Here is a 4,155-nt window from a genome sequence, read left to right on the forward strand (position 1 = left end):
CTTCCCAAACTTAGTTTTGCCATGACCCGGTAATTTTCACACTGTCCTTTCGTGACCCACTTAATAATATTAAACTCAAGACGGTTACATGAGATGAAATAATACACGTTTAATAACAGTAAGAGAAATGTTTTATTAATATTAATTTATAATATTTTGGTATCTTTGGTACTCACTTTTTAGTGCGAAGTATGTAGCTGTTGCTTATTTTTAATAATAGAGTTCAAGTTTGCTGAAATTGCTGAAAGTTTTATTGTGAGATCGGATTTCGATATTTATTTTTAACCCTTTGCGTAACTTTGTACGATATATCGTACAAATTTTTTCGCTAGTTTATAAATTTATTTTTGGGGAAGTTGAGCACTGTTTTTGTGAAGAAATGTCAACTTATGTTTTTTTGAACTATTCGCTACCTAAGGAAATATAAAATTTTATTTCCTTCATATAAAATGTTTAAGGAAAATGAATTCGTCGCAAGCTCCCTTTGGTAAATTTTCATTTTCTTTAAAGTACAATCAAAAATCTATTTTTTTTTAATTTTTGCTGAAAAAGTATAATGAAATTTAAGGCAGGTTTGTTAAAGTAATATATATTGTATCATTAAGAAAATATAGTAATTAAAAATTATCCACATAAATAAAATAGATGCTTGCTCAAAAGACGTGGACGATATATCGTACAAAGTTAGGCAACTCAAATGTACAACATATCGCACATAATTTATTTGGTCGATAAATCGCACAAAAGTCACGAACGGTTGTGACTTAGCAGCAATTGCATCGTTATGTTCAACTCAATTTTAAACGCGAATTTTTCTGGGAAATATGACAAGCAATCGCTCTTGTTAATGTGAAATTTTACTTATGACACAAATTTTTAATCATTCAGAGATTGGAGGCGCAAGTATATGCATAGCACATTTTGTAAAATGAAGCCTTTTACAGAGGAAGAGATTTTGGAAATTTTGGATGAAATCGATCCAAATGTTTCTGATTTGGAGGATGACCATGAAGCATGTGAAGCAAATAATGAAGAGTTGATGGGGGAACTTCATCCAGATGATGAAATAATTATTGATTATGTATTACATAATAGTTCCTCAGTTTTATTAGACAACGTGAGTTTACTGAACGTACAAAATTTTGATGACATTGTTATTGATGAGGATTTAGAGCTGGAAGGAGACATATTATCTGAGCAAATTTTGGTATTAACCTCAAAAGCGGAAATTAAATGGAAACGAAGGAAATTTAATGGGTCTGGCTTTCATTTTGAACCAGATTTTCAACAAGTATTAAATATTTTGGAGCCCTACCAATACTTTGAACAATTTTTCCCTGACGAACTTTTTGAGAAAACGACATTCTATACAAATTTATACGCTGTCCAAAATAAAGTATCGGGTTTTAAACCAGCTCAAAGTTGGGAAATGAAAATGTTAATTGGATTACAAATAGCCATGGGTTGCATGCGGCTTGATAGGAAGACAACATTTTGGGATCCTACACTTTCGATAGAGCTTTTTAAGAACACGATGTCGTTAAAACGCTTCAGACAGTTACGTCTAAACCTACATTTCATTGACAATCTGATGATTCCACCTGATTGCAATGACAAATTTTTCAAAATTCGTCCTTTAATTGAAACAATAAGAAAACGCTGCCAAGAGGAACCTGTGGAAGAAGATGTATGTATCGATGAACAAATTATTCCATTTAAAGGAAAATTGTCTTGCAAAATATACCAAAAGGGTAAACCCAATCCCTGGGGTATTAAAAATTACGTCCTGTGTGGAAAGTCAGGTTTTCCATATGAATTCGAGTTATATCAAGGCAAAAATACTAACCTCGACGAGAATTTAGTCCGCACGGTAGGCTTTTCTTCCGCAATAGTTCTTCATTTATGTAAAAGGTTGACTAAATCTGGGCATAATCTGTATTTCGACAATTTTTTCAATTCCTATAACTTACTGGAAATATTATCGCAAAGGAATATAAATGCGGCAGGAACAGCTCGGGTTAACAGATTTGGTCGGACTACATTTGTATCTGATAAAGATCTTCTGAAGCAAGGAAGAGGATCGTCTGACTGTTTGGTAAGCACGGATGGAAAAATTTGCATTGTAAAATGGCTGGATAATAAGCCTATTTACTTAGCCTCTAACTTTGTAGCGATTGGGGAACAAGATGTTGCTAAACGATTTTGCAAAAAGACCAAAAAAACAATAGAAGTAAAAAGACCGAAAATTGTGAAGGAACATAACGAATCGATGGGTGGGGTCGATTTGCTGGACCAGTTAATAAGTTACTATAGAATTTTTTTGAAATCTTCTAAATGGACACTTCGCATCACTTCGCACTTCATTGATTTCGCATTGGTATCATCTTGAATTTTATACAAAAAGGATTGCAATAGACATAATATTCCCACAAAGGACATAATGAAGCTGCATGATTTTAGGATGAAAGTTGCAAACAGGCTTGTTTTATTTGAGAAAGCGGCAACTATTCGCAAAAGAGGGCGTCCAATGTCTATAATAAACTCCGACGTTAGACCAAGCAGTAAAGTAAGAAGGTATTGATCAATTTTCATATTTATACTACATTTATGCAATTTAAAAAAATATATTTATTTCTCTCTTTATTTTCAGATATGAAACACGACCGCAAAAAGAAGTGTCTGAAGATCGGGTTGACCATTTTCCTGCTCATGACGGCAAAACAAGTCAAACGAGGTGCAAGAACATAGGATGCCGTAGACGTACATATTTTATATGCACTAAGTGTAAGATTCATTTGTGCATTTCAAAAGAAAACAATTGTTTCTTAAATTATCATAAAAGTTTAAACTAATATTCTTACGATACATATATATATATTTTTTTCCACAAACTTACATACATCGCTAATGGTATTGTACCTCCCTTAATTTAGTATTCATTATATAAGTAATTTAATAAATTTTTTAAAAAAGTTTATAATAATTTATAAGCCTTTTTAAGTAAAATATTAAAAATATTTTAAGGTTTGCGTTGTTAACTGTGTTTTTAATTCAAAAATATGAATAAATGACATAAGCAGATATAAAAAGATGTTTACTCCTTTTGTGAACTTTGTACGATATATCGTACAATTTTTGGGGGGCTGTAAAACCTATAATGATTATTTTATTTTTAATTTTCTTACAATTTATGACTATTTAGCACTAAAGGGAAACATAACAAGTCGGTTGATTTTTTTCCACCACTAATATGGAAAATGAAAACAAAGGGTTAAGGTAAACTTGTGTTGAAAACCCAGCTTCACATTTGTAAGAGTTCACCCACGTCATTAAAAAAATTGATGACCTAGTATTGTGTATTCTTGACGACAAGATAACCAAAAATCAATCAATGGTCTTGTGTCAAATGTATCCTCGAGTGCTGTATCAGTGTCAATGAACGAATCGACATCTGAATCTGGCACATTTGTTTCGGAATCTAACTTGAATGTAAATGGGTTTCTTATCCAAGCTTTGTTGCCATCGATTGGAGGAAAATATTCTTGAAGATTCCTCACCAGCTCTAATAAATGTTCTTTAAATTGAGTTAAGATGTCTTGTGGCAATGCAGTAATGTTGTACTCTTTTGTATTTCACATAAATTACGAAATGCTTTAAAAATCCCTGTCTCCGCGCGTTGTAACCACATTATAAGATTTTTTCTTGTAGCTTCCACTTTGTCTTTCACTTTAAATATTGTTACATTGTTACCTTGCAATGCCACGTTTAGATTATTTAAAAATTCAAAAATATCAGATATGTAGCCACTTTTACCAACCAGTTAACATCATGAAATCTGTCCTTGATTTCAAATATTAGATCTCTAGCTGTTGGGGGATGTTGCTCCAAAAAAACCTCTTCTTTTAATTCAATAAGCATTTTTAAGACATTACCTCTTGACAGCCATCGCACCTCACAGTGTAAAAGAAGATGTTCGTGATCACTTCCCATTTCTTTGCACAAAACAGAGAACAATCTTGAGTTAAGTGGACGAGATTTTATGAAGTTAATTAGCTTTACACACTCTTGCATCGTTGCTGCCAAGGGTAAGGGTATTTTTTTGATGGCTAATGCTACTCTATGAATGCTACAGTGCGTCCATATACATTCCGGAGC

General features: G+C 32.5%; 1 protein-coding gene across 1 annotated transcript; it reads left to right on the top strand.

Annotated features, from left to right (window-relative positions):
* Positions 1-303: 303 nt before the first annotated feature.
* On the top strand, positions 304-3,270 carry LOC125777326 (piggyBac transposable element-derived protein 3-like). The gene is made up of 2 exons (XM_049451842.1): positions 304-2,574; positions 2,651-3,270. Exon 1 carries the CDS (start codon positions 908-910, stop codon positions 2,387-2,389), a length of 1,482 nt encoding a protein of 493 aa, XP_049307799.1. The 5' UTR covers positions 304-907; the 3' UTR covers positions 2,390-2,574; positions 2,651-3,270.
* The last annotated feature ends 885 nt before the right edge of the window (positions 3,271-4,155 follow it).

The sequence above is a fragment of the Bactrocera dorsalis genome, chromosome 3, assembly GCF_023373825.1.
Source record: "Bactrocera dorsalis isolate Fly_Bdor chromosome 3, ASM2337382v1, whole genome shotgun sequence".
Taxonomy (NCBI): domain Eukaryota; kingdom Metazoa; phylum Arthropoda; class Insecta; order Diptera; family Tephritidae; genus Bactrocera; species Bactrocera dorsalis.

Bases quoted from the DNA above. Each gene is read 5' to 3' on its own strand.
- LOC125777326 (XM_049451842.1), top strand. From the start codon at position 908: ATGCATAGCACATTTTGTAAAATGAAGCCTTTTACAGAGGAAGAGATT.